This window comes from Orcinus orca, chromosome 2, assembly GCF_937001465.1.
Source record: "Orcinus orca chromosome 2, mOrcOrc1.1, whole genome shotgun sequence".
Classification (NCBI taxonomy): Eukaryota; Metazoa; Chordata; class Mammalia; order Artiodactyla; family Delphinidae; genus Orcinus; species Orcinus orca.
This window is the reverse complement of record NC_064560.1, coordinates 160,314,246-160,341,816: the sequence shown is the minus strand read 5'-3', so window position 1 is coordinate 160,341,816 and position 27,571 is coordinate 160,314,246. Positions and strand designations below refer to the sequence as shown.

General features: G+C 38.5%; 2 protein-coding genes, 1 long non-coding RNA gene and 1 pseudogene across 4 annotated transcripts in view; 3 read left to right on the top strand and 1 right to left on the bottom strand.

The window, feature by feature from the left end:
* LRRC9 (leucine rich repeat containing 9) overlaps positions 1 to 21,992 on the bottom strand; it is a 114,428-nt gene extending 92,436 nt beyond the window's left edge. Inside the window, exons 1-7 of the mRNA XM_049706427.1 lie at positions 21,858 to 21,992; positions 14,870 to 14,950; positions 7,546 to 7,764; positions 6,785 to 6,925; positions 6,189 to 6,252; positions 5,843 to 5,913; positions 1,094 to 1,276 (exon numbers count right to left, since the gene is read on the bottom strand). Coding sequence (XP_049562384.1) covers positions 1,094 to 1,276; positions 5,843 to 5,913; positions 6,189 to 6,252; positions 6,785 to 6,925; positions 7,546 to 7,764; positions 14,870 to 14,917 — 726 coding nt within the window. The 5' untranslated portion in view covers positions 14,918 to 14,950; positions 21,858 to 21,992. The remainder of the gene's footprint in view (positions 1 to 1,093; positions 1,277 to 5,842; positions 5,914 to 6,188; positions 6,253 to 6,784; positions 6,926 to 7,545; positions 7,765 to 14,869; positions 14,951 to 21,857) is intronic.
* The window catches only part of LOC125963585 (uncharacterized), a 39,566-nt gene extending 16,603 nt beyond the window's left edge, over positions 1 to 22,963 (top strand). Inside the window, exons 2-3 of the long non-coding RNA XR_007475753.1 lie at positions 18,853 to 18,896; positions 21,767 to 22,963. This is a non-coding gene — a long non-coding RNA (uncharacterized LOC125963585). The remainder of the gene's footprint in view (positions 1 to 18,852; positions 18,897 to 21,766) is intronic.
* The window catches only part of RTN1 (reticulon 1), a 413,685-nt gene that overhangs the window by 118,431 nt on the left and 267,683 nt on the right, over positions 1 to 27,571 (top strand). The window lies entirely within an intron of this gene.
* LOC117196399 (transformer-2 protein homolog alpha-like) lies at positions 25,338 to 27,181 on the top strand (annotated as a pseudogene).

Below are 27,571 nucleotides of genomic sequence, written 5' to 3'. Positions count from 1 at the left end.
ACTACAGAGATGATAATGGAAATTTCAAAAATATGGTTGTCACTGCAAAGTTTTGTCATTATTTTTGATTTAACATTGTTAGAGAAGACATTCCTCCCTGACCCTCCAATGACTCTGGACATCTGCTAGTAGACAATAACTCTAGCCTTTTGCTCAATATTACAAGACAGCTCACTTCTTAGATTGGGATGGGAGAGAGGATAATCTCAGTTTTGAAAAGATGAGAGGAGACAGTGGAACTTGAGAATAAATCCTCAAGCTACCAAGAGAAGAGATACAAGAGAAATGGATAAAGACATTCTTTATCTATGTTGAGATGATGGATGAGCCACAAGGAAAGGATGGGAGGGCTTCATGTGGGCACATTCTGGACACTCATAAACTATTTATTGAATGGTTAACTGAATAAACAAATGGGACTCAATGGACTAGAAGGAGAGGTAGAAATATAATGTGGGAAGAATATTAAAAAACATGGTAAATTCCTATGAACTCTACTCTCAAATTATAAAGCCTTTCATACCATGGCATAGTAGTCCCCTTACTGGGAGATTCACCATCAGTGACAGCCCAGGAAAAGCCCTTTTCAAGATTTTGGAGATCTTCAAGATTTTGGCAGTGTGGGTAGATTCACTTATACTTACAGAGAACCCCAAACTATCTTTAATTAGATTAAAATCTACCTAATCCTGGCATACTACCATCAACCATGGGTATCTTCTAATTTTGATATATAATACTCCAAATGAGAGGAGTTACTTGTTTCATTTCTACTTTATTTAGGCTTAATTTTCGTATATATAGCATTAGTTTAATTATTCTTAACACTGATAATTTTTCAGATTTCCTTCAAGTTTTATATAAGTTTAAACGTTTTTCTATTATTTTACCTTCCAATACTGTCATCAAAATTGAGATTCTAGTACTAATGTTATTATCTGTATGCATCTATGTGAAATATTCAGTTCACTGGGCAAAAGTAGAATTGGTGACAACACTGACAAGATCATACTACCTACCACATGTTGACACAGCCAGAAAGAAGGAGTTAATTAAACTTAAGACACAGACACCTGATTAGGTATGCACTTACATCTGCCAGTTCCTTGATTTGCTTTGCTGACACATCAAACGTGTCAAGTCTTTGAAGGCAAGGCAAATGATATAACACATGTGTGGAATAATTACACAGCAGACAAACTGGATTGGTTTTATACTGAGGATCATTGAGACATAAATCCTTTAAGCGACGCAGCCTGGTTAAGTTAGTGAGGTCCTAAAACAACAGCAACAGTAATGGTCAATTGATTAATTGCAACTCTCCATTTCTAAAGGAGGCATTTTAGCTCTTAAGATCACCCATAACTTAATGTAATGCATTCTAATTATGTGCTTTAATATGTTAAAGGTATTTAGATGCATAAAGTGTTATTCTCTATTGAAAAAGATGCTAAATACATGAAAAATGGATCAACAATAATTAAACAGCAGACTCTATATAACTATACATTTTAAATGTAAAATGACAAAGAGTATTTACTAAATGATGTATTCTACATGAAACCCTGAAGCCCATTTATTCCTTAAGACACCATTCCCTCTCTGCACAGCCCCTTTGCTAACACGTGCCCCAGGAATAACAAGGATGTAGGTCTCCTACCTCCTTCACCATACTCCCCACACTGACCACCCAGGAACACAGCTCGCTATTTTCCTCAGCCTCCAGGTCTGCTCTTCTCACCAAAGGCTATGGCACCTATGTTTTAATATAATTAACACTGAACTCCTGATTTTTAGGGTTTTTTGGTTTGAGGTTTTTGTTGTTGTTGTTGTTGTTTGTTTCTATAAATGCCCTTTCTGCCTATTAAGGGCAACTGAAAGCTAGCTTTCTCCTGAGGGCCTCATTTTCCTCACAGCCTCTGGAGGGGTAGGGGTTGACGATGCACTTCCAGACCAATGTGATTCCTTAACATCTTTTATCTTGAAGTTTAAGTCACTGTTTACACCTTCCTTTATTTGGCATCTGGCCCTTGCTTAACTCTTCAGTCTTGTCCCTTCTATTTAAACCCTGACATTTTATGTTTTAGCCATACTGAACAACTTGAAGTTTCAGAATGTCCCAGACCATTCAGACATTCACTCACGCTTCTGCCTTTGAATGGACTGAACTTCACCCCAATTTTACCTTTTAATCTGTCAAGACTCAACCTAGGTATCTTCTTCTTTGAGAGCCTTGTTTCATCCCCCAGGCTTGGGGTAGATGCTCCTCCTATGAACTCTCTTAGCCACGGGGCTTACCCTTGTTATAAAATTTATCACACCCTATTGTCAATTATCCACAAGTCTATAAGCCAAGGGTCTGTATGTGCTTTGGCCCTCAATCCACAAGCTAAGAATGGTGATTGCATTTTTAAAGTGTTGGGAAAAAATAAAGAAGAATGTGTGACAGAGGCCATATATGGCCCACAAAACCTGAAATATTTTCTTTCTGGCCTTTTATAGAAAAAGTTTGCCAATTCCTGAGATAAACTCTTTGAGAACAGGGTTTGTGTCCTGTTAACACTGCATTCCCAGCATTCAGCATTTAGAACACAGCAGGCACTAAATAAATAATGTGAATTGAATTGAATGCTTATTACTTTCTACCAACCTCTAAGACACGCTCACATCTTTCTCAATAATAGTATTACTAGGGTGGTGCCTGGGGTAGGAAGGTACTATGGTAGAGTTGGACTTAAATGAATGCACTGCTAGTTAAGAGACTCAGAATCAGAATTAAAGGAAATCCAAAGCAAGGACCAGGAGGCACTAATTTAGAAGATAAAGTATCAATACAAATGGAATCGGGAAGCAAGTAGTGAAATCAGGCTGCTAGAATTAAGAGTAAGACAGGGTGAGGTGGATAATGTGTGTCCAAACTCTCTCTGGACAAGTGATAACTTGGCTTACTGGCTGGACCTAAGGCTATGGCTAGGCCCATAGCATGAGTGGGACTAACTAATCAGGGTGACTCTAAAAAGGAGATTTCTGAATAGAGCTGTGCAGAGAATTATTTGGTCAAATTCTGCAGGGCAAGGAAGGTAAACCATTGACTATGCTGAAGAGTAAAGATACTGTTTGATTTCTGGGTGGCTGTGTTGCATTTGACCATCAGTCTGGGCTATGGCGGGTGTGAACTTTAAAGTCTTATGCAGGAATCCTCCACATACACTCAGAAGTTAGATGACGCTGGAGTCTATGAAAGCACATCTCACTTTCACCAGGATAGTATCTTTTTAGGGTGACTGGAAAGGGTAGACATAAAAATTCAGAATAATAATATTTCAGGAATATTCCTAATATTTGAATAATAAAGGTTGCTGTGAGTCACGTTCAATGTTTTTATGAGAAGCCATAATTATTATAGAGAGCCTTTTTAATTTTATGCCATACAATGAACCTTCACAATAATCCTATTTTTATCCCCATCCTTTTGATGAGGAGATTGAAATAGGTTAACGTCATTAAAGTGATAGTAATAATAATAAAATGGCATATCTATTGAGTGCTTACTGTGTTTAGTCATTGTTCTAGGAGCTTTATTTTATTATTTCACTTCAACTTCATGTTACCATTGTATTATGCTGCCCTTAGTCTGTGGCAGGGCTAGAAGTGACAGATCTTTCTGCCTGTGCAGCCTCTGCTCTTTACCACAAGGCTGCCGTGGCTGGCCAGGGTGAGATAAACTTCCATATGGCTTCTTGGCAGGGTGATACCTTATCCTCCCAGCCTTCTGCACTTATCTTCTTCAGCCTCAACTCATGATTCTCTCCCTCATTCCGTTCCAGGCACAGAGGATTTCTAGTTTTCTATATTTGCCACACTCTTTCCACCACTTAGGTCCTTCACACCTTTGCTTGGAATGCTATTTCCCTAGGTAACTCCTGCTTATGTCTCATTTGTTACCTTAAACATTACCTGCTACAGTATTCTGAATTTACCTTTCACAGCTCCCTCTGATCTCTGCTGCTGATGTTACTCAAATAACACTGATTTCTTACCTCCACACCTTTTTGCATATTGTTCTTCTCATCTTGGAATGCCTACTTCCCACTGCGTTGTAGAAAATCCTCCCTACAATGCCTGTTGAAATTCTGTCAACCCTTCAATGTTCACATCAGATATTTCCTCTTGAATTTGACTAATAAAATTAAATTTTATTGAAATTTCTTTTTAAGGTGTTTATAACATTCTGCCTCATTCTATAGATTTTTGGTGTCTTATATTCTTCTCTGAGTAAAAGAATGCCTACTTTAATATTGATCAATTCAAAATTATTTCTATAGCTAATTTGCTCACCTATTGTCTAGAGGAAGTGTTTGAAAATGTACCTTCAGTCTGACGCTGTCAGAATTATGAATGCCATATGCTTTCACCCACATTATATACCATAAACATTGTCTTCTTATTTGTTTTTTCTCTCTCATTTATGTGCTTGACAAATGGTTATTGAGATTCATTACAAGTCAAGTACTGCTTTAAGTATTGTAGATATAGCAGTGAACAAAACAAGCCAAATTCCTGTACTCATGGAGCTTGTATTCTAGTAAGGGTTGCGGGTAAGTGCCAATAGGAAAAATAAAACAGGGGAAAAGTAATGGAATGCTTCCACTTGAGGAGGGTAGTAGGGGTCATTGCTATTTTACTTAATTAGGCAGGAAAGGTGTCACCAAGAACATAACATTTGAATAACATCCAGAAAGAAATGAGATGAGTCACGAAGATATACGGGGTAAGAATACTCCAGCAAGTGCAAAGGCCCTAAGGTGAATGTGTCCTAGATATATGTAAGGAACAGTGAGGAGACCAGAGTGGCTAGAATGATGAAAACAAAGGGGAGAGTAGTAGAAGCTGTGGTCAGAGAGACAGTGGGGAGACTAGATTATATAGAGTCTGGTGGGCCATTGTAAGAACTGACTTTTACTTTGAAAGAGATGAGAAGCCAAGGGAGGGTTTTGAGCAGAAATGATTTGATCTGACATATTTTTAAAGGAGTGGGCTTCTATGTGGAGAACAGACTGAGTGCAGTCAAAGGGTAAACACAGGGAGAACTGTTAGGAGGCTTTTTTTTTTTCCAATAATGCAGGAAAGAGATGATGGTGTCTTCAACCAGATTGATAGTGATGCAGGTGGTAAAAAATGGTCAGACTTTGGATATATTCTGAAGGTAGAGCCAACAGAATTTGCTGATGGACTGGTTATGGGGTATGAATGAATAAGAGGAGTCAAAAATGACTCAAGGATTTTGGCTTAAGTTATTAGAAGAATTGAGATGACATTTAGAGAAAGGGAGAAGGCTGCAGGAGACGAAGGTTCGGTAGAGGGGAAATCAGTTTGAGTTAGGATAGGAGATGTCTATCATTTGGGGTAATTGTTAGGGAAAGTAGAGATACCAATTTAGGAGTAATAAGTGGATAAAGGTATTTAAAGTTATAAGATGATTAGATTAGAGAATGAATGCAGATAGAAATGAGAAAAGATCTTGGACTAACTTGGGGCAATCCATTTTTTAGATGCTAGGAGAGGATGAGAAACCAGAAAACCAAAGAGGTGTAGCCAGAAAGATGGGAGAAAAACTAAGAGAAAGTGGTATCCTAAGAGCCAAGTAAATAGTTATTTGTTTGGTTTTAATAGTGTTAGATCGTTAGGGCCAATTTAATCAGGTAACTCTCAAATTTCTGGAAGTATTGGGTAGTCCAAAATAAATTACTCTTTAAGTGGGGACTCTTTAGTCCATTTTCTGCAAAAAGATGGTTCATGATCCAGGTTGATGAATAAAATAAATTATTCCACTTAAACATACCTTGAAAGAACATATTTGGTTACCAGAAAGGTTTAATCTTTCTAGTTGTTCATTGGGATCAAGACATCGACCTTTAATTAAAAAAAAACAAGATGAGAAAAAAGTTAAATTTCTCATTTTACCTCCTGTTCATATCTTGTCATATTTCTGAGTTGTATATGACCATCTTTTCTTGCATATAAATGAGACTAACAGTAACATTGTATAATTAGTAACCACTGATCAATGGGTAGTATTTTCACATCCTGTAATTATAGATTTAGAAATGCTTTTCAAGACTGTACTTTTCATATTGACAAAAAATTAGTGTAACATTCTCTCATATTCCAAATGAAACTGTACATACCAATGCTGCTTATTAGATTTCCAGCAAGGTTGAGATCACTTAAATTCTTCAAAGTTTGCAAACCCTAAAATTTTAGACAATATATAATTTAGAAGAAATCATTAAAATCTATGTTTATAAATCATCTGAGCAATCTGGTTAGTTCTCCAGGTGTTCCAAGCACCAGGTGCTGTTTACTTTACAAGCTTAGAAGTAAGTGGGTGCCTCAGTGAAGTCTACTTTGTTCTCTGGAACCTGGAAAGAATTTTTGAAGGAGAAGGGAACAGGGAGGGAAGCAGAGAGGAAAAGAGGAGGAGGAGTAGCAAAAAGAACACATCACACAGAGTGTGTTTAAAATCTTAGGCAAGTTATATTCAAAACTTCTCTAAACCTCCTTTTTTTTTTTTTAACCTTCAGAGAAGAAATAACACCTTACCTCCCAGACACGGTGGGAGGAGTAAAGAAAATGATGCATAAGAAGTTCTCTATATGTTACAATATGCTACATACACATTAGTTCTTCTTAACTAATTAAACTAGTCATGAATATTTCTTGGACATTGTGGTTAAACTCTACAGGAGTTGACTTTAAATATAAATCACTGAAATTATCTTACCTCAATATTTTTAATTGCATTGTGGTTCAGCCAAAGAACTTCCAATCTGGATAATTTCTCTAAATTTTCTATTTTAGAAATTTTATTAAAATATAAGTACAGTTTTTCTAAATTTCTACATTCTTGAATACCTTCAATTTTCTGTTAAAAAAAAAAAGAGGAGCCTGAATAGTGTTAACTTGTGTTTTTCTATTAATCCTTCAATAAAGTAGATTTTAAGTACATTTTCCTTAAAAATCACATTTTCAGAATAGATTGCAAAATCAACACCCAGCAAAATGTACTAAAATATAAAAAATCATACAATCCCTCTGCCTAAATACTATTTTCAATTTTCATATTCTTTTTAAATCAACTTGATACCTATTTTTATATGGTTATAATCATAACCATATACATTTTGCAATATTGCTTTTCAATATAGATGTTATAATTTTCACACAACCAATAGGGTCAAAGTAAACCAATTTCACTAGCAGTACTGGGTATTATTTGATCTGATTTGATTATTAAAAAGTAGAATGTGTCTATGTTTTGGCTCTTTATTTCTATTTTCTCCTTTGTATAAATCTATTTTTATATTTTGTCCATTTATCTGTTTTTGTTCTGTTTTGTTTTACTGGGCAAAGGGTTTAATTGCAATTCATCATGTATGAATCTATCTGTTTTGATCCATGCCTCAAGCATATACTTCAATTAATTATTTTTCCAAAGCCAAAGGACTTAGCATAAATTTCATGTAAGGTTATGTTTAGACTTACCTCTATGTAGCATTCGGCAATCCAAAGTTCTTTAAGCCGTAAACAAGTTTCTAGTCCTGAAATTTCTTTTATATCTTGAGCAACAATTGTGAGACTTGTTAAATTAGGAAATAATGATAATCCGACTATACGAGGATACCCTGAGAAAAACATTTCCAGTTTTGAAGTATCTGATCCTTCTTGTCCAATCATCTCATAAGATAAACCATTGCATAAACACTGTTTTCAAAAAAGAAATTGGATTATTACCTGTTTAAGATAATAAAGGAAGATGGCGGAAGAGTAAGACGTGGAGATCACCTTCCTCCCCACAGATACACCAGAAATACATCTACACGTGGAACAACTCCTACAGAGCACCTACTGAATGCTGGCAGAAGACCTCAGACCTCCCGAAAGGCAAGAAACCCCCCACGTACCTGGTTAGGGCAAAAGAAAAAAATAAACAGAGACAAAAGGATAGGGACGGGTCCTGCACCAGCAAGAAGGAGCTGTGAAGGAGGAAAAGTGTCCACACACTAGGAAGCCCCTTCGCGGGCGGAGACTGCGGGTGGCGGATTGGGGGAGCTTCGGAGCCACGGAGGAGAGCACAGCAACAGGGGTGCGGAGGGCAAAGCGGAGAGATTCCAGCACAGAGGATCAGGGCCGACCCGACCGGCACTCACCAGCCGAGAGGCTTGTCTGCTCACCCGCCGGGGCGGGCGGGGCTGGGAGCTGAGGCTCCGGCTTCAGTCGGAGCACCGGGAGAGGACTGGGGTTGGCGGCGTGAACACAGCCTGCAGGGCGTTAGTGCACCGCGGCTAGCCGGGAGGGAGTCCGGGGAAAAGTCTGGACCTGCCGAAGAGGCAAGAGACTTTTTCTTCCCTCTTTATTTCCTGGTGCGCGAGGAGAGGGGATTAAGAGCGCTGCTTAAAGGTGCTCCAGAGACGGGCGCGAGACACGGCTAAAAGTGCGGACCCCAGAGACAGACATGAGACGCTAAGGCCACTGCTGCCGCCACCAAGAAGCCTGTGTGCGAACACAGGTCCCCTTCCGGGGAGCCTGTGCAGCCCGCCACTGCCAGGGTCCCGGGATCCAGGGACAACTCCCCCGGCAGAATGCATGGCGCGCCTCAGGCTAGCGACATAATGCCGGCCTCTGCCGCCGCAGGCCCGCCCCGCACTCCGTGACCCTCCCTACCCCTTGCCCCAGGCCTGAGTGAGCCAGAGCCTCCGAATCAGCGGCTCCTTTAACCCAGTCCTGTCTGAGCAAAGAACAGACGCCCTCCGGCGACCACACGCACAGGCAGGGCCAAATCCAAAGCTGAGCCCCTGGAAGCTTTGAGAACAAAGAAGAGAAAGGGAAATCTCTCCCAGCAGCCTCAGAAGCAGCGGATTAAAGCTCCACAATCAACTTGATGTACCCTGCATCTATGGAATACATGAATAGACAACGAATCATCCCAAATTAAGGAGCCGTGTGGATGAAAGGCTCTTGGTGCTGCAGCCAGGACTTAGTGCTGTGCTTCTGAGGTGGGAGAGCCAACTTCAGGACACTGGTCCACAAGAGGCCTCCCATCTGCACATAATATCAAACGGCGAAAATTTCCCAGAGATCTCCATCTCAACGCCAGCACCCAGCTTCACTCAACGACCAGCAAGCTACAGTGCTGGACATCCTATGCCAAACAACTAGCAAGACAGGAACACAACCCCACCCATTAGCAGAGAGGCTGCCCCAAATCATAATAAGTCTACGGACACCCCAAAACACAACACCAGACGTGGACCTGCCTACCAGAAAGACAAGATCCAGCCTCATCCACCAGAACACAGGCACTAGTACCCTCCACCAGGAAGCCTACACAACCCACTGAACCAACCTTAGCCACTGGGGACAGACATTAAAAACAACAGGAACTACGAACCTTCAGCCTGCAAAAAGGAGACCCCAAACACAGTAAGATAAGCAAAATGAAAAGACAGAAAAACACACAGCAGAAAAGGAGCAAGATAAAAACCCACCAGACCTAACAAATGAAGAAGAAATAGGCAGTCTACCTGAAAAAGAATTCAGAATAATGATAGTAAAGATGATCCAAAATCTTGGAAACAGAATAGACAAAATGCAAGAAACATTTAACAAGGACCTAGAAGAACTAAAGATGAAACAAACAATGATGAACAACACAATAAATGAAATGAAAAATACTCTAGATGGGATCAATAGCAGAATAATTGAGGCAGAAGAACGGATAAGTGACCTGGAAGATAAAATAGTGGAAATAACTAATACAGAGCAGAATAAAGAAAAAAGAATGAAAAGAACTGAGGACAGTCTCAGAGACCTCTGGGACAACATTAAACGCACCAACATTCGAATTATAGGGGTTCCAGAAGAAGAAGAGAAAAAGAAAGGGACTGAGAAAATATTTGAAGAGATTATAGTAGAAAACTTCCCTAATATGGGAAAGGAAATAGTTAATCAAGTCCAGGAAGCACAGAGAGTCCCATACAGGATAAATCCAAGGAGAAATATGCCAAGACACATATTAATCAAACTGTCATAAATTAAATACAAAGAAAGCATATTAAAAGCAGCAAGGGAAAAACAACAAATAACACACAAGGGAATCCCCATAAGGTTAACAGCTGATCTTTCAGCAGAAACTCTGAAAGCCAGAAGGGAGTGGCAGGACATACTGAAAGTGTTGAAGGAGAAAAACCTGCAACCAAGATTACTCTACCCAGCAAGGATCTCATTCAGATTTGATGGAGAAATTAAAACCTTTACAGACAAGCAAAAGCTGAGAGAGTTCAGCACCACCAAACCAGCTCTACAACAACTACTAAAGGAACTTCTCTAGGCAAGACACACAAAAGAAGGAAAAGACCTACAATAACGAACCCAAAACAATTAAGAAAATGGGAATGGGAACATACACATCGATAATTACCTTAAATGTAAATGGAATAAATGCTCCCACCAAAAGACACACATTGGCTGAATGGATATAAAAACAAGATGCATATATTTGCTGTCTACAAGAGACCCACTTCAGACCTAGAGACACATACAGACTGAAAGTAAGGGGATAGAAAAAGGTATTTCATGCAAATGGAAACCAAAAGAAAGCTGGAGTAGCAATTCTCATATCAGACAAAATAGACTTTAAAATAAAGACTATTAGAAGAGGCAAAGAAGGACACTACATAATGATCAAGGGATCGATCCAAGAAGAAGATATAACAATTGTAAATATTTATGCACCCAACATAGGATCACCTCAATACATAAGGCAAATACTAACAGCCATAAAAGGGGAAATCGACAGTAACACATTCATAGTAGGGGACTTTAACACCCCACTTTCACCAATGGACAGATCATCCAAAATGAAAATAAATAAGGAAACACAAGCTTTAAATGATACATTAAACAAGATGGACTTAATTGATATTTATAGGACATTCCATCCAAAAACAACAGAATACACATTTTTCTCAAGTGCTCATGGAACATTCTCCAGGATAGATCATATCTTGGGTCACAAATCAAGCCTTGGTAAATTTAAGAAAATTGAAATTGTATCAAGTATCTTCTCCGACCACAACGCTATGAGACTAGATATCAATTACAGGAAAAGATCTGTAAAAAATACAAACACATTGAGGCTAAACAATACACTACTTAATAACGAAGTGATCACTGAAGAAATCAAAGAGGAAATCAAAAAATACCTAGAAACAAATGACAATGGAGACACGACAACTCAAAATGTATGGGATGCAGCAAAAGCAATTCTAAGAGGGAAGTTTATAGCAATACAATCCTACCTTAAGAAACAGGAAACATCTCGAATAAACAACTAAACCTTGCACCTAAAGCAATTAGAGAAAGAAGAACAAAAAAACCCCAAAGTTAGCAGAAGGAAAGAAATCATAAAAATCAGATCAGAAATAAATGAAAAAGAAATGAAGGAAACGATAGCAAAGATCAATGAAACTAAAAGCTGGTTCTTTGAAAGGATAAACAAAATTGATAAACCATTAGCCAGACTCATCAAGAAAAAAAGGGAGAAGACTGAAATCAATAGAATTAGAAATGAAAAAGGAGAAGTAACAACTGACACTGCAGAAATACAAAAGATCATGAGAGATTACTACAAGCAACTCTATGCCAATAAACTGGACAACCTGGAAGAAATGGACAAATTCTTAGAAAGGCACAACCTGCCAAGACTGAATCAGGAAGAAATAGAAAATATGAACAGACCAATCACAAGCACTGACATTGAAACTGTGATTAAAAATCTTCCAACAAGAAAAAGCCCAGGACCAGATGGCTTCACAGGCGAATTCTATCAAACATTTAGAGAAGAGTGAACACTTATCCTTCTCAAACTCTTCCAAAATATAGCAGAGGGAGGAACACTCCCCAACTCATTCTACGAGGCCACCATCACCCTGATACCAAAACCAGACAAGGATGTCACAAAGAAAGAAAACTACAGGCCAATATCACTGATGAACATAGATGCAAAAATCCTCAACAAAATACTAGCAAACAGAATCCAACAGCACATTAAAAGGATCATACACCATGATCAAGTGGGTTTTATTCCAGGAATGCAAGCATTCTTCAATATATGCAAATCAATCAACGTGATACACCATATTAACAAATTGAAGGAGAAAAACCATATGATCATCTCAATAGATGCAGAGAAAGCGTTTGACAAAATTCAACACCCATTTATGATAAAAACCCTGCAGAAAGTAGGCATAGAGGGAACTTTCCTCAACATAATAAAGGCCATATATGACAAACCCACAGCCAACATCGTCCTCAATGGTGAAAAACTGAAAGCATTTCCACTAAGATCAGGAACAAGACAAGGTTGCCCACTCTCACCAATCTTATTCAACACAGTTTTGGAAGTTTTAGCCACAGCAATCAGAGAAGAAAAGGAAATAAAAGGAATCCAAATCGGAAAACAAGAAGTAAAGTTGTCACTGTTTGCAGATGACATGATACTATACATACAGAATCCTAAAGATGCTACCAGAAAACTACTAGAGCTAATCAATGAATTTGGTAAAGTAGCAGGATACAAGATTAATGCACAGAAATCTCTGGCATTTCTATACACTAAGGATGAAAAATCTGAAAGTGAAATCAAGAAAACACTCCCATTTACCATTGCAACAAAAAGAATAAAATATCTAGGAATAAACCTACCTAAGGAGACAAAAGACCTGTATGCAGAAAATTATAAGACACTGATGAAAGAAATTAAAGATGATACAAATAGATGGAGACATATACCATGTTCTTGGATTGGAAGAATCAACATTGTGAAAATGACTCTACTACCCAAAGCAATCTACAGATTCAATGCAATCCCTATCAAACTACCACTGGCATTTTTCACAGAACTAGAACAAAAAATTTCACAATTTGTATGGAAACACAAAGGACCCCGAATAGCCAAAGCAATCTTGAGAACGAAAAACGGAGCTGGAGGAATGAGGCTTCCTGACTTCAGACTATACTACAAAGCTACAGTAATCAAGACAGTATGGTACTGGCACAAAAACAAAAAGATAGATCAATGGAACAGGATAGAAAGCCCAGAGATAAACCCACGCACATATGGTCGCCTTATCTTTGATAAAGGAGGCAGGAATGTACAGTGGAGAAAGGACAGCCTCTTCAATAAGTGGTGCTGGGAAAACTGGACAGCTACATGTAAAAGTATGAGATTAGGTCACTCCCAAACACCATACACAAAAATAAGCTCAAAATGGATTAAAGATCTAAATATAAGGCCAGAAACTATCAAACTCTTAGAGGAAAACATAGGCAGAACACTCTATGACATAAATCACAGCAAGGTCCTTTTTGACCCACCTCCTAGAGAAATGGAAATAAAAACAAACATAAACAAATGGGACCTAATGAAACTTAAAAGCTTTTGCACAGCAAACGAAACCATAAACAAGACCAAAAGACAACCCTCTGAATGGGAGAAAATATTTGCAAATGAAGCAACTGACACAGGATTAATCTCCAAAATTTATAAGCAGCTCATGCAGCTTAATAACAAAAAAACAAACAACCCAATCCAAAAATGGGCAGATGACCTAAATAGACATTTCTCCAAAGAAGATATACAGACTGCCAACAAACACATGAAAGAATGCTCAACATCACTAATCATTAGAGAAATGCAAATCAAAACTACAATGAGATATCATCTCACACCAGTCAGAATGGCCATCATCAAAAAATCTAGAAACAATAAATGCTGGAGAGGATGTGGAGAAAAGGGAACCCTCTTGCACTGTTGGTGGGAATGTAAATTGATACAGCCACTGTGAAGAACAGTATGGAGGTTCCTTAAAAAACTACAAATAGAACTACCATATGACCCAGCAATCCCACTACTGGGCATATACCCTGAGAAAACCATAATTCAAAAAGGGTCATGTACCAAAATGTTCATTGCAGCTCTATTTACAATAGCCCAGAGATGGAAACAATCTAAGTGTCCATCATCGGATGAATGGATAAAGAAGATGTGGCACATATATACAATGGAATATTACTCAGCCATAAAAAGAAACGAAATTGAGCTATTTGTAATGAGGTGGATAGACCTAGAGTCTGTCATACAGAGTGAAGTAAGTCAGAAAGAGAGAGACAAATACCATATGCTAACACATATATATGGAATTTAAGAAAAAAATGTCATGAAAAACCTAAGGGTGAAACAGGAATAAAGACACAGACTTACTAAAGAATGGACTTGAGGCTATGGGGAGGGGTAAGGGTAAACTGTGACAAAGCGAGAGAGAGGCATGGACATATATACACTACCAAACGTAAGGTAGATAGCTAGTGGGAAGCAGCCGCATAGCACAGGGAGATCAGCTTGGTGCTTTGTGACCACCTGGAGGGGTGGGATAGGGAGGGTGGGAGGGAGGGAGACGCAAGCGGGAAGAGATATGGGAACATATGTATATATATAACTGATTCATTTTGTTGTGAAGCTGAAACTAACATACCATTGTAAAGCAATTATACTCCAATAAAGATGTTAAAATGAAAAAAAAAAGATAATAAAAACTTATTTTTGCCATTAGAAATTATAAACGGCCAGTTTCACTGATGTCATTTTTCACTCACAAGAAGAAAAGTTGTGTCATATATATGATTTTTCTCTACTTCCAAAGATCATGGTGTAGACGAAATCTCTAGATAAGCTCCAGAAAGGAGTGTAGAAATGTTCCATTTAATATTCTTACAAATGTAGTTGAAAAGAAACCTGGCTTTGACTCACCAGTTCTTTAATTATGTCTTCTTGGTTTAGGTTTTCACATTCAATCATCTTCCATTAAAAATAAAGGTTATAATAATATAACTGTTAAGGAAAAGGAAAAGTTGAAATAAGTACTAGAGTCATGCAATATCATTTAAAGGAGCCTTAAAGTTACTTAGGTGGAATTACTCACCTGTGGCTTGACATTTTCCAACAGTACATTACCAAGTATGTCTGGACCCCAAGACAGTCCATTCCATCTCTGAAGTTTTCTCTTAGACAGTTATTTTTTATTCTGAATTTAATTCTCTCTCTCCATAACTCCTCCCCATTCACTGTCATTTTACCTCCTGGGTTCAAATAAAACAAGCATAATTTTTCTTTCATACTATGACCCTTTAATACTTGAAGAACATAGTCATCTCTCATCTATACGTTCACCTTGCCCTCAGTTCATGTCTTTTAGTTCTCTCACTAGAAAGAGCCCTGGTTTTCTCCCTTGAACCAGTTCCAGTTCATTCATCCTATTATACTATGGTGTGCCAAACTGAATACAGTTCTCTAAGTATAGTTAGCAAAGAAAAGAATTTTCAGGGCTTAATGACATACCATAGGCATGGTAATAAATGTTTATTAAAATGAATTAGTCAACTTCCTCATTTTAGATGGTATGAACTACTAAATACCTAAGTAGCTTCAATAAAATTTAACCTAATTTTTCATAATTTTTAATATATTCATTATATTATTCCAGACATATACTATTTTAAAAATATAGGAATCCTGGTTTTAATATGAGGACATGACAAAGCAATATGTAGAAATTGTATTTATTTGTTTATTGTGATTCTACCTTTTACGATAATAACTCCTCCACAGATATGTGTGTACATACATGTGTGTATAGATATAGAATACAGATATGTATGTGTTTATGATTATGCATATGTAAGGAGAAAATATGTAAAGATACATACTAAGTTGTTAACATGAGTTACCTTGGATATAGGTGAAAGCTGGTGTGGTTATAATAGGCATGAGAGGTTGGATGGAGATGGATCTAGGTAAAAAGAAAAAAAAAACCCTACACTTTAAAAAAGCATGTTTAGTATTGTATAATATGAATATATAACCATTTACTTATTCATTCTACTGTTAGTAGACATTTGGACTGTCTCCAGTTTGGAGCTGAATAGTGTTTCCCTGGACATTTTTATTATGCAGGACATAGGTACAGTTTTCTTTGGGGTTTATACCTAGGAGTAGAATGAGAAAGAAACTATTGGTGTACATAACGTGGATGATTCTCACAAACACAATATTGAACAAAGGAAGACACAAACACAATGAGTTCATACTGCATGACTCCATTCATATAAAATCTGGAAACTAATCTATGGTATTAGAAGTCAAGATAGTCATTACCTTTCAGGGCTGATTGACTAGGAGGAGGCAAAAGATAGGTTCTGGAGTGCTGATGAAGATAAATTTTTTGATCTAGGTGCTAATGGAATGCATTTACTTCGAGAGAATAAAATTAGATACCTAAGATTTGTGTGGTTTCTACATACATGTTATGAAATTTTACATAAATGTTTATTTTTTTAAAGTATTTATATGCTCACTTTTAATCATTTATGCAAAACTTTATACATGTGCAGGTGTACATGTAAATTAAAATTTTAAGAAAAAAAAGATGGTGACTTGAGGCCATGTATTTACCTACCTTCTCTGCTCAAATCTCGCTGGAATGACTAGGGAACTAGGAAAATAAGAAAGGAATGTGTAGCAGTGCTAGCAAAAGAGCACTGATGGCCAGAGATGTTGAGAAAGGTCTTTTGAATGAAGATAAAGCAGATGGCATCAGACTGAGAGAAAAAGCCCATCAGTACAGACCAGCCCAAAATTCAAGGTACCAGAGGAAGAAATTTTACAAAACTATCCTTTAAAATTCCCCAGGGCTTCCCTGGTGGCACAGTGGTTGAGAATCCACCTGCTGATGCAGGGGACACAGGTTCATGCCCCGGTCCAGGAGGATCCCACATGCCGCGGAGTGGCTGGGCCCATGAGCCATGGCCACTAAGCCTGCGCGTCCGGAGCCTGTGCTCCGCAATGGGAGAGGCCACAACAGTGAGAGGCCCGCATACCACAAAAAAAAGAAAAAAAAAAATTCCCCAAACTCAGAGCAGCAGTGATTGGGAAGAAAGTGGCTGTGGGCCATCCAAAGAGTCCAAATCAAAGGATTTTGAGATCTGTATCAGGGTAATATGCACAGCCTATATTTGTACTAAGGCTTTGTAAACTGGGGACATTGCTTCACTATGCTGAGGAAGGGATCCCAGCTAGCACCACAAAGAAAAGTACACCCAGAAAGTTATCCTCATACAATGGAATCTCTGTTCATTCACTCATTCATTCATTTATGCATTGAGGACTAATATCTACCAGTTAGAGAATAATAGATATGGGAGAAAAGAGAAGACCTCTTTGATAATGTGGAATCTGGGCAAAGAACTGTGGAAAATGAGGCAGTACGGGCTATGAGGAATCTTGGGGAAAAGCATCAAAGCATGGGGAAAAGAAAATGCAAAAAAAAATGGGTGAGAGTATACTTGACACGTTTGTAGAATAGCAAGTGAGATGATGTAGCTGGAGCACAGTGAGGGAGATGGAGACCAGTAGGATGTGGGGTCAGAGAGGTTCTGTGGGGTCAGATCATGTGCTATCCTGTAGGCTTTTATGAGGATTTTGGATTTCATTATGAGTAAGGTGGAAAGCTGTATGAGGATTTTGAAAGAAAGAATAACACAAGCTGTCTTAGGTTTCAGAAAGGATCGCCCTAGCTATTCTGTTGAAAATGGACTGTAGCGGTTGAAGGGAGAAGCAAGGAGATCAGTCAAGGGGCAGTTATAATAACGTGAGAGAGGATGGCAGCTGGAATAGGGTGGTAGTAGTGAGGATGGTGAGCAGTGATTAGATGATGGATCTGTATTAAAAGTAATATTGATCATTCCTACCCTGCTTCCAATTGGCAACTGTCTCTTTACCCCATTCTTGGACAACCCCCAGATATTACAGCATAGGAGTGGCCAGGCAAGGGAGCATGTAGCAAGGAACAACCTGAAGGAATTTAGATAATCTATCAGAGGCCCATACAGAGATGCAGGCCACAGTCTTCCCTCCTTAGGTTTACTTGGATGGCACCCCAAGTAAAGGAGGGCTTTGTAGCACCTCTTCTTATCAGAAGAGAAGCCCCTACATTCTGGTTTAATGTCTGTGAGCACCAAAGGAAAAGTCTGTCTGCCCACCACCACACAAGGGATAAAACCTGCCTTTAACACCCCCAAAGTCAACAAACAGCCATCCAAGTTTTCTAGTCCACGTCCAAGATACCTATTACAGAAGAAATTAACTGCTCCCTTCATTATTCACTAAATTATCACGTATACTTGAGCCTAATTTTGGACTTTCTAATCTGCTTTCCCTTAGCTCTATCTATTCCTACAGTATTATCCTGTATTGATTACTGTGATTCATGTTGTAAATTTCTATCTCATTTTCTTTTTTGGAAATTTCCAGTTATTCTTTCATATTTATTTTTCCAAATAAGACTTATGATTATTTTGCATTTAGTTTTTAAAAATTCACTTGGGATTTTGACTGAGATGCGATTGTAAAGATTAATTTAGGGAGAACGTCCATCTTTACAGTATTGAGTCTTCCTCTAGAACAAGATATAACTCTCCATTTATTCAAGAAGACTACTATGCATATTTGGGGTACCAACCTTTTCTTTCACTTCACCTTATCCTCCCTTCACCAATGCCCTCATTTAGGAAAAACCTTGTTGTAATTCAATAGTTAATTAGCAAAACAAAATTTAACTTAAAACCCCCAAATTCTATAATTTGCATAACTACATCTGAATTATGTGATTGTGCATAATTAATTATGCATAATTATGGACCTTCCTGGTATTTACAAGTCTTGTATGTTTTCTCCAGTCACAAGTGGTCCCAAGGCTTCCAGTTTCTGATTCCATCAAGAGGTGAGTGTCCTGATGCCCAGCTTGCACCCACTCTTCAGCGCCTTGGGAAAGCTCTTTTCAGGGCCTGCCCATCTAAGAAACTACAGATCTTCTCTAGTTTCTCCAGGGAGCCAGGAGCTACCAGGAGCTTCTATAGCTTTCACGCTTCCAATCTCAAACCTTGGGTTGACCTAGTCACCTGTGCTCTCTGCTTTGGAGTGCTGCTGGAAGATTTCACATGGCCAGTTGGTCATGTGAGTTGAAATCACTGCAAATGTATGGTCTCTAACTTGAGTTGAATCCAACAACAGACATTTTATATTTTCCTCTTCAACTTCCTCTCCTAGGGAGTAGGACTAGAGATACAGATCTGGGATTCACAACGTCTGGACTATTCTAAACTTTCACCACTCTTCTCAAGTTCTCTCTCTCAGCAGATGATCTTGTCCCCATTTTCACAGAGAACAGTGACACCATCAGATATACACTCCTTAAATTCCCACACCTCTTAAAATATACAATTGACTCTTGAACAATGCAGGTTTGAACTGCACAGACCCACTTATATGCAGATATTTTTCCACAGTAAATACTGCAATACTACATGGTCCATGCCTTTTGAATCCGAGGATAAGGAGAAACGAAGGATAAGAGGGCCGGCTATAAGTTATACATGGATTAACCCCCAGTTAATCAGTTCAAGGGTCAACTGTATTTCTTTCACTTTCTGATTCCTGTCTTAGTAAAAGTATTCTTTCTCTTGCCCAAAATGAATCCCTTTTCCTGTGTACTCATCCCATCCTCTTCAGTCTCTTTCAGAACTTTGGTCTGTCAAATTTTCCTTCTTTTCATTTATTCCCCTCTTTCTTTCTCTAGGGTCTCTTTTCTCTCCATATATGAATGTTAGGTCATTACTATCTTTAAAAAAAAGCTCTCCTATCCTGTGTTCAATGAACAGCTGATTTTAGATCCCTTTACAGGAAAACTTTTAGATATAAGTCATTAGTACCATATTATAGCATTAGGAAACATTACAAAAGATATGTAGTCATTAGCAATCCTTCAGTACCTCTATTCAGTTCTCAGTTTACTGCAGTCTCAGTGAGGACACCTCAGGCCACTGCAGTTTCTTTTTCCAGGTCAACAATAATCTAATTGCCAAAGACACTAGACATGTTTCAGCTCTCAATTTGACCCTGTCATCGAATCTGATGATGCTGATGGCTCTTTTTCTGCTTTGGTGTGACTTTTTCTCCTTGGCGTCTCTCTATTTGTTATGTAAAACTTAATTTTCTGATTAATAGTTTCCTTCTTGCTGAAGAATTACTAATTTTTATCTTCCTCTTTTCTGTGCAACACCCAACTACACACATGGAAAGCTCCACCTGAATGTGTCTCAAACTCGGTATGTTCAAAACTGAACTCTATATTTTCCAGCCAGCCTGCTTCTCCTAATGCATGTTTTCTCTTGGTAAGTGACACCATTCTTTTAATCATCCAAGTCAGAAGCCTGGAACTTATGCTCAACCACTCTTTTATTCTTTCCCCCACTTTTGCTCACTCATTAAATCTTTCTGCATATACCTCTTAAATGTCTATCACGTTGTTGTTGTTTTTTTTTCCTCCCCTCTATCCAATTGCCTCTGCTTTGATTCAGGCTCTCATCACTTCAACTTAACCAATGCTTTCCCTATAGTCCCACTTCCTGCCAATCGATCCTCTACTGTGACAGCAACCTCCTGAAAGGGAAATCCACTCACGCTGCTCCTCTTGGAAGGTATTCATGGTCTCCAAACTCTAACTCCTGTCTACCTCTCAAGCTCATCAACCACAAACTCCCAGGAACAACCCAGGCTCTGGCCACAACTATAGTTCTCTGAATGGCATGGGGTATTTCTGTTCTTGGCACATGCTGTTCCCCCTCCCTAACTGTCCCTTGACTTTACGGCATACTCCATATACCCTTAAAGATTTAAATCAAGGGTCTTCTCTGTGAAGACTTTAATTCTCTCTGATAGTATTATAATCATTCTTTTCCTCATGACTCCAATTAAAGCCAGCATATGCCCTATATACAACACCTGTTCCACTGTATTGTGATGCTTCCAGGTCTTTCCTCCTTGACAGGTTACATGTTCACTGAAGGCAGGGACAAAGAACCTACCACAGTGCCTGACACATGCTTGGTGTTTGATAAAAATTTGTTGAATGGTTTGAATTAATTGTCATGCCACAGGGTCCTATATGATATAACTTAAATACTTTCTGTACATGACCAATCAGAGTAGAACAATAATTAGAGTACCAAGAGTAATGTTTTTGTCTGCCATGAGAGCTGGGGAGGGTGTCATTGTGAGAAAATCAAATTTCTTTTCTACAAACTAGAAGCCCTGTATGGTCAAGTAACACTGCTTTCTCATGAAAAATATGAGTGCAGATTTTTAAATATATTTTCATTTCAAATATTTTATCTGTAATATTGACTGTTTATAAACATACATAAACATAGAAAAAGAAAAAATAATTTTACCTGTACATTTTTTTATTTCACAGAAATTTCAGTTTCTGTCATTAATTAGTTAAAAATTAATTGGGTACAAATGGATCAGAATCCATCCATTATTACTGATGGGCAAAAAAACGCCCTACCAGCTCTAGGTGAGCAGTATCAAGTGTGTCCAAGGAGCAGTTCGTTCCCTCAGTAAAGGCTGCACAGGCGGCTGTGGGCCACCCTCCCTCTCCTCCTCCTCCTCCTCCTCTTCAGCTTTGCTCTGGCAACCGTGACGGCCTCAGATAAAGTCATGTCACTGTCTCTCATTATCATGATCGCCACTGCACCGTTACAGGGGTCTTTTGACCTCAACGTTGCTTCTCTCTTGTCTTCCTCCCAGCGTAGCCAGAGAGAGGAGAGGGGAGCAGAGACTCCTGGGGCCTGCCTACAGGTGAGGTACTCCCAAAGGCCACCAGGGGATAGTCACTCACCTTATCCCAGAGAGAGGATGGATTCCGGGGCAATCCGAGACAGAACAGAGTCCACTCCCACTTCTTAATCCCTGTCTTGCAGCAGCAGGCACCACACCCTCTCTACCGTGGGGCCTGGTGTGTACACACTACCCCGCTGCGGTTGCCTAGGAAACCCGCCCTCCGCCTCCCGCGACCTCTGGGTGGGGAGGGGGAGAAAGGGGCGGGGAAAGCGGTGGCCGACTCGTTTCTGGATCACGTGGTGGCAAGCTCCAACCAATCAGCAGAGGTCGGGGTCCACCCGGAAGACCCTGCTGGTGCTCCTGGGAAAGGGTGGGGAGCTTCCCGAGCTGCGGGTCATTTGATCCCTGCAGGTAGCTTTTCACTCACCTTCGCCGGATCAGAGGCCCGGATGGGAAGCGACGACTTATGGCGGGGACTTAGTCGTTGCCTCTTCCAGTCCCGGCTCTTTCCTACTGAAAATCTTTGACCTTCATTGGAAGCCCGGAGCCTCGCTGGACTTGAACCCCGAAGACACGACGCTGTGATGTCAAGGCGGCCAGATGGTCGGAACAGGCCCTGATGCCCCCCGCGCGCTCTTGGTCCTGCGGCCCGCCACCACCGCCCTCCAGGAGTGTAGCTGACTGCAGCCCGAAGCCGCTGAGCGCAGAGCGAGCCGAATGGAAGGACAGCGCAGGCCTACGTAACGCCCTGGTGCCCTTCAGAGAAGACATAGGACCTCCAAGGGTCTTCTTGTCGTTCGTCGACAGACTTTTGAGGGCCGTTTATGTATTCCAAAGTGTACAGGAGGCCAAAAAATTTTACAAGATAAAATTTAAAGAGGGAAAGGAAAGAACTTTTAAAAGAGTGGGCAGAGGGGCTGAGAAATGAATGAACTTAGGCAAATCAAAGTAACTGCAGGCCTCGTTTCATTTTCTAGATCTGCGCTGTCCCACATGGCAGCCACTAGCCACAGCCACGTGAAATGTGGCTAGTCCGAATTGAGTTGTGCTGTGAAACACACATGGTATTTTGAAGACCTAGCATGAAAAAAATATGTATTGATTACATGTTGAAATGATAATGTGTTTTGATATATTGGTTTAAATAAAAATGCCTTATTAAAATTACTGTTTCTTTTTACTTTTTAAAAGCGGCGATTAGGAAATTTTACATTACATATGTGATTTCTATTATATTTCTGTTGGAGAGCACTACTATATTTTTTGAGGTTAAGTTGATTTGTGTAGAATATTCATGACGTTCAGTTCATGCAAGATAGTGTCTGTAGTGCTCTTTTCCGTCACCAGATGGCTGCCTCATTCAATAGACTATAGTTTAAAACTGCTTTCTCATGAAAAATATGAGTGCAGATTTTTAAATATATTTTCATTTCAAATATTTTATCTGTAATATTGACTGTTTATAAACATACATAAACATAGAAAAAGAAAAAATAATTTTACCTGTACATTTTTTTATTTCACAGAAATTTCAGTTTCTGTCATTAATTAGTTAAAAATTAATTAAAATATTTATGGTTTAAGGGTTTAAAAAAAGGACCAGAAAAATCTGATTCATATTTGTACTTTTACTATTAACTTCTCTGAAAATCTAGTTGAACAAGATGACCTGTCTGGGTAAATTTTCATCTTAGAGTGTAAAAGCTAGATAACAATAGTTTAGAAATTTAAACTTTTAAATTAAATTAAGAAATTGGATCAGAAATCAATTAGGTGAATTATCTACATCAAGCTTCTCATTTTGGGAGATGCAACTCTTGCATAAAAGTATAGAGATTATCTACTTTGATATTGTTAGAAATTTTTATTGTGACTTTCCTAAGCAGTAAAGGACTAGGAGAAAGCTAACACAGTTTTCGTTATATTATATAAATGAGTAATTTTAAGAATGTTATTTTTAGGTAAAGCTCAAGGATTTGGTCAGCAACTGAGTCAGAGTTCCTGTATAGCTGTAGACTGATAACCATTGGTGAGTTGCCAAACTAAAGCCCTTGTCCTAGTAATTCTTAAAGGAAGAATTGCCTGTTAGCGTGTTCTAGATGGTATTTGGAGCAAAAGGTGATTACAGTTAAAACCAGAGAAAGCATACAGAATCAGTGACCATTCTTGTTAATCTCCTTTTCTTACTTTAAAGCTTCTTTATGATATGGTTTTATGTGTCTGTACCAGAAACAACAGAAGTAGAAGCCACTAAAAGTCAAGCAAAGTAAAACATTCTAAGTGAAATAAGACTTCATTTCATTCATCAGTCTGTTCATACTCCTAGACAAAGGCCAAAACATATAAATTTAAATCTACTTTATTTATGGATAAAGGTATCTTGAACCTGAAAACAATTGGGAAGCTATCTTACCACTGATTATGGCACACTTACGGTGTCACCACCTGAATTAAAGAGGAATTACTTAAACAAAATAGAGATGACTATAGACCTAAATAAGAAAATCTTTCTTTATTAAAATCTTTTGAATAGATGGTTAAATTGATTTCCCCCAAAGCCCTATTCTTATTGGTAGACAACAGTGGAGACATCTAATTACAATTTGGCTTTGTAATGTCTTCAAGTTTAATTCCAGAGAACCAAAAGTCTGGAGATTTCAAATGCTAATTTAATTTTTATATTCTTGTTGACATTTGATCCTTATGCAAATGAGTACTTTCCAGTTAATGATTTTATTAGATTATCTGTGAAAATTTGCTGTCACATGTTTAAATTTGATATATCGTGAAAACACGAAGGCAGCACAACTTAGGGTTTACTTTGGCAGCGGAAGAGATAATTTTGTGGTGCATATAAAGTCATCAGCAGAGGTCCTCTTATTACTCATGTCTGGCAATAAATATGTATTATTCAATTAAAAGGTAGGAATTATCCTGAAATAAAACTTTAATTAGACCAACAGAATGCTATTTCTAATGAGTCTATCTAAAAATGTTAAATAATCTTTGTCCATGATTTGTTGACATATAATTAATGCACAAGCTTTTCTTAAAAGGCAGCCAGAACGGAATTGTAAAAAGATACTCCACTTCAGACAACATAACCTCCTTATTTTACCTTCCTAATTCTATTTGTATTTAGCTTTATGGTAGCAAATTGAAGGATAGTGAATTTAAGAAGGGATGGTAGTCTTAATTCGCTAGAGAGCTGACCAGTTCTTTGTGTGGGAGAATTCTTTCCTCTACCTCCTTTCTTTTGTGTCTTTTATTTATTTATTATACCTGAGGCTCAGAAAGTTGATTGTATTCCTCAGATCACAGCACATTATCGACATTTGTCTATATAAGGCCCTTGTTTTATTTTATATCCAGTCCCACTCCCATCCCAATAATAGGCATACATTTGATGTTTCTTATAAACCTTGAGTTGTGCATCTATCTTTGAAAAACAGGCAGTACTGTTTTGTGTGTCTGTATTTTTTATTTATAAAAAGTTATTGTGGATTTTTGCCAGAGCCTGCGACCGAGTGGGAGTGGAGTGGAGCGGCTGTTGTTGCCAACTCTTTCCTCCTCCCCACGGTCCAGTCAGCTGGTTGATTAGGCCATCGGCCCTCAAGCCGAGACCTGTCTCTTATTTAGTTCTGGGGAGTGCCTGGCCAACATGAGTGATGTAGAGAGAACAACTTCGAGGGCAGAGAGCCTCGCTCTCAGTCAAAATCTCCAACGGGAACTCCTGCTCATGTAAAATCAGAGAGCAGGTCAGGATCTCATAGTCCATCAAGAGTTTCCAAACACTCTCAATCCCATTCTCGATCAAGATTAAAATCCAGGTCGAGGTCAAGGAGGCATTCTCATAGACGTTACACTTGATCCAGATCCCATTCTCACTCTCATAGAAGACAATCTCAAAGTAGGTCCTATACACTAGAATACCGGTGTCGCAGGAGCCGAAGTCATTCTCCAATGTCTAACCAGAGAAGACATACAGGCAGCAGGGCAAATCCAGATCCCAACACTTGTCTAGGAGTGTTTGGCCTCAGTTTGTACACGACAGAGAGAGATCTTCGCGAAGTATTTTCTTGATATGGACCATTGAGTGGTGTCAATGTGGTTTATGACCAGTGAACTGGACGATCACAAGGATTTGCTTTTGTTTATTTTGAGAGAATAGATGACTCAAAGGAGGCTATGGAAAGGGAAAATGGAATGGAGCTGGATGGTAGAAGAATTCGTGTAGATTATTCTATCACCAAGAGAGTGCACACACCCACACCAGGCATATACATGGGCAGACCAACTCACAGTGGTGGTGGAGGCGGTGGAGGTGGAGGTGGAGGTGGAGGAGGTGGCAGACGTCGAGATTCTTACTATGATAGAGGATATGATCGTGGGTACGACAGATATGAAGATGATGATTACTGGTACAGAAGAAGATCACCTTCTCCTTACTATAGTCGATACAGATCACAATAAAGATCTTGTTCCTACAGCCCAAAACGCTATTGATAAACAGAGTGGCTGCTGTTGAGGACATCTTTTTCTTTTTTTTTTTTCCCTTTCTCTTTTTTTGTTTAATTCTGGATTTCTCCAAGCTTCTAATCCTTCCTACTCCTTAAAAAGAACCCTTAAAAACATCTTTGGTTTATTTAGCATCTACACTTTGTCGATTGTATTGCTGTTTTCACCCCTTTTATTATATTCTTAAAGATGTAATTGTTGTCATTTTGAGTAGTTAAACATCTTGAGTAAAACAGGAACCCCTAGTGTTATGCTTTTGTAAATGGTTTTTTGTTTGTTTGTTGCTTTTACAGAAAATTAACTCCTGACTAATCGAATGAAGAAAGAAATTATCTTTTTAAAGCTTCTTTTGTGTTAGATATTGTATTAGACATGGTATTAGAGAGCTGCATTTACTACAAACTCCTTTTTTAACTTTCTTTTGGGGAAGTTAGTAACATAAAGTAGTTCAGTCATGTCAGGTTTGTCTGGGGTGGCATGGAGCAATCAAATAATTGAGTGTAGAAAGTTTGAAGCTATAGAAGAAAACACTTGGTCATTTCTTTTGAAGAATGGAATTTTTGAACCCTAAAAATTATGTCGTTTTTTTAGAGATGAAAAGCTTGTGGACTCCTACAAAACATGTTGTATTTAAAATACATTTGTTAAAACTTAAAAACGTAAAGTTTGATTTTTGTGTTGAAATTTTTGAAGTTTAATCAGTGAAGGACAAGCCTTATTATTTAGAGCAGTTGTATGCTTTGCTGTTAGAAATTTTGGTATTGGGGAAATGGTTTAAGTAGGCTATTGTATAGAGTCCTTAGAAATAGTGAGGGGAAGGGTAGTCTCCTTTCAAATAAAAGTTAATTTCTTTGAAAAAAATAAGTTATTGTGCTATAAATTGTATTTTGATTCTCTTTCATTCAGTGCTATTTTAGGATCTATCCTTGTTTCTGTATGTTCATGTAGTTCATTGTTTCTGTATTATGCACATTATTCCATAATATATATCTACCATGTTTTATCTTTCATTTGTTCCCCTAGTGATGGGCACCTATTTTGACTACAATAAACAATAGGGTATTGAACAGCCTTGAAATTGTTTTCTTAAGGACATTTTCTCTGGGGTATATGCCAGGAATAGAATTATTGGGCAAAAGGCAAATATATACTTCACTAGATATCATCTGATAACTTTCCAGAATGGCTGTTCCAGATTTCCCTCCCACCAGTAGTGCTTGACAATTCTCATTCCCCTTTTTGGGGAAATATAAT